The 2,088-nt window shown below is 32.7% G+C and overlaps 1 protein-coding gene across 1 annotated transcript; it reads left to right on the forward strand.

The window, feature by feature from the left end:
* The first annotated feature begins 291 nt into the window (after positions 1-291).
* On the forward strand, positions 292-1,677 carry LOC134687939 (uncharacterized). Its single transcript, XM_063548401.1, has 2 exons — positions 292-1,368; positions 1,639-1,677. The coding sequence occupies exons 1-2, from the start codon at positions 292-294 to the stop codon at positions 1,675-1,677; spliced, it is 1,116 nt and encodes a 371-aa protein (XP_063404471.1).
* Positions 1,678-2,088: the final 411 nt, after the last annotated feature.

Genomic DNA, 2,088 nt, shown 5'->3' on the forward strand with positions numbered 1-2,088 from the left:
ATCACTTCCAATTTGACTTTTCCCACGAAAAGACTATGCATATGAGTGATTCAATTTATTTCGACAACAGTTCAATTTTTGAAAACTTTAAATTTACACTGAATGTAGAAAAATCATTGACAAAAATGAATGAATAATGCAAGATTTTAAATCTCTGACGTATTGACAAAAAAAGAAAAGAAAAAAAGACAAACAAAAAGCAGTGAACATCCTTGAAAAAAGTTAAACCCAAAAAAATTTAGTTTTATCTTTTTTTCTTCTTTCGTTTCAGAAGAACACTGCAAATAGATGATGCAAAATAGTTCACTGTTCACATTTGTAGGCCAGATCATACTAAATGGAAGTGCGAACGAAAGTTTTTACTACTATCAGGATTTTCCAAGTATCCCGGATGAACCTCTGTTTCACCTTTTATCAAAATTAGAGCAATATGGATTACCTACTTTATTTACAGTCGGAATTATTCTAAATGTTTTATCTGGAATAATTATATCAAAAACAGAATTGATAAAAGTGACGCCGTTTGTGTATCTTATGGCCTTTTCAGTGGTTGACTCCATGTATTTACTAGCTAAGATTGTGCCGTGGGCGTCAGCAAGAGTTTACAATGTCTATGTAATTGCTGGAATATGTCAAGTTTTCTATTATCTGTCATTTCTCACCAATTTTCTGGAATGGTGGATAACAGTTATGTTATTATGCGAACGTAACTACGTTCTATTCAGACCGGATAATTCAAGAAAGTATTGCAGTCCATTCCGCACTAAATGTGCTTTAATTGTCATATCAGTCTTTGCAATAGTCTGTCATTTATATTTGACTTGGACAAGTGCGGTCATTGAGCACAATGGTATGAAAATGTGTATTGTAATTCCCGAGAACGTAGAGGATATTAATGTTCTGAGGAAAATCGATACTGCTTTCTCTTTCATTGTTCCAATTTTCGTGACATTATCTTTAATTGTTTCTGCCTTAGTCAAATGGGCTATCGGTCCAAGTAAAGCTAGAAGAGATATACGTGGATTTAGTTCAGCGTCTGTTGTAATCAGACGACAGTCAAACGATTACCAGAGTATTAAACAAAAGCCTGAATATCTGATTGGATTTAACCCTAAATTATTTACTACAAGACGAATGATAACTTTCAAAATCATTATTATTGTTTTGTTTATTCTTTTAATTTGTCTTCCACATGATGCACTGAAAGCTAGGCTGATACTTTTAAATGGTGGCCATACGGCTACACCACAAGAAATAGGATGGCTTCGCTTGATGAGTGAAATTTACGCTATAAATTTTGGACTGAAAGGAGTTTTATATTTTATAATATTTCCAGAATTTAGAATGGCCGCTTGGAGGCTGATTCAAGTGAACTTACTATCAAAGTGCAAAAAAGAAGAAAAAGAAATGTGTACAGAAGTTTAAATTTTTACATTGAATAAATTCTACCTCCCCCATAAACCACGGAATTGATTAGAAGAAATCTGGTTTAATAACTAGTCATTTAATTTCAGCACAAGACACAACGACAAGTAGTTAAACAACGCTTAAATATTCTTCATCATACAAATTTCTCAGTGAAATATTCAACATCAAGCAAATTCATCTAGCATACTTGTATTTATTCATATACTACAGACTAATGCTATTATGCTAGAAAGGGTAATGATTGATTGATTGATGGTTGCATAACGATAATAGAGTAATGGTAACATTTTTTAGAAGTAATAAATAAGTAGGAGGTAAAACAATATTAAAAAAAATCGATAGCACCAATGCACTTCATAAAGAAAACAAGGGGAAACGCACGTCAACAAAACACTGCAAAAACAATTCAAATGTATAACACGAGTTCCCCAAACAGAACAAAAGCAAAGTAACAGTCCCTAAAGAAACATTACATTTCAAAACACTACCTATATAAACATCAAAAACGGGTAAAAAATTATAGTTTAATTGTTAGCTTACTACCTACGTCTCCTGTTTTTCGTATTTATGACCTTGCAGAGTGGTAAACTTGTCCCAAGCCGCGAAATTGTTATCACGTGGTTGTCATTTGTTGATGTCTGTTTTTGTGTTTCGCTTGAT

The sequence above is a fragment of the Mytilus trossulus genome, chromosome 10 (assembly GCF_036588685.1).
Source record: "Mytilus trossulus isolate FHL-02 chromosome 10, PNRI_Mtr1.1.1.hap1, whole genome shotgun sequence".
NCBI classification, from domain to species: Eukaryota; Metazoa; Mollusca; class Bivalvia; order Mytilida; family Mytilidae; genus Mytilus; species Mytilus trossulus.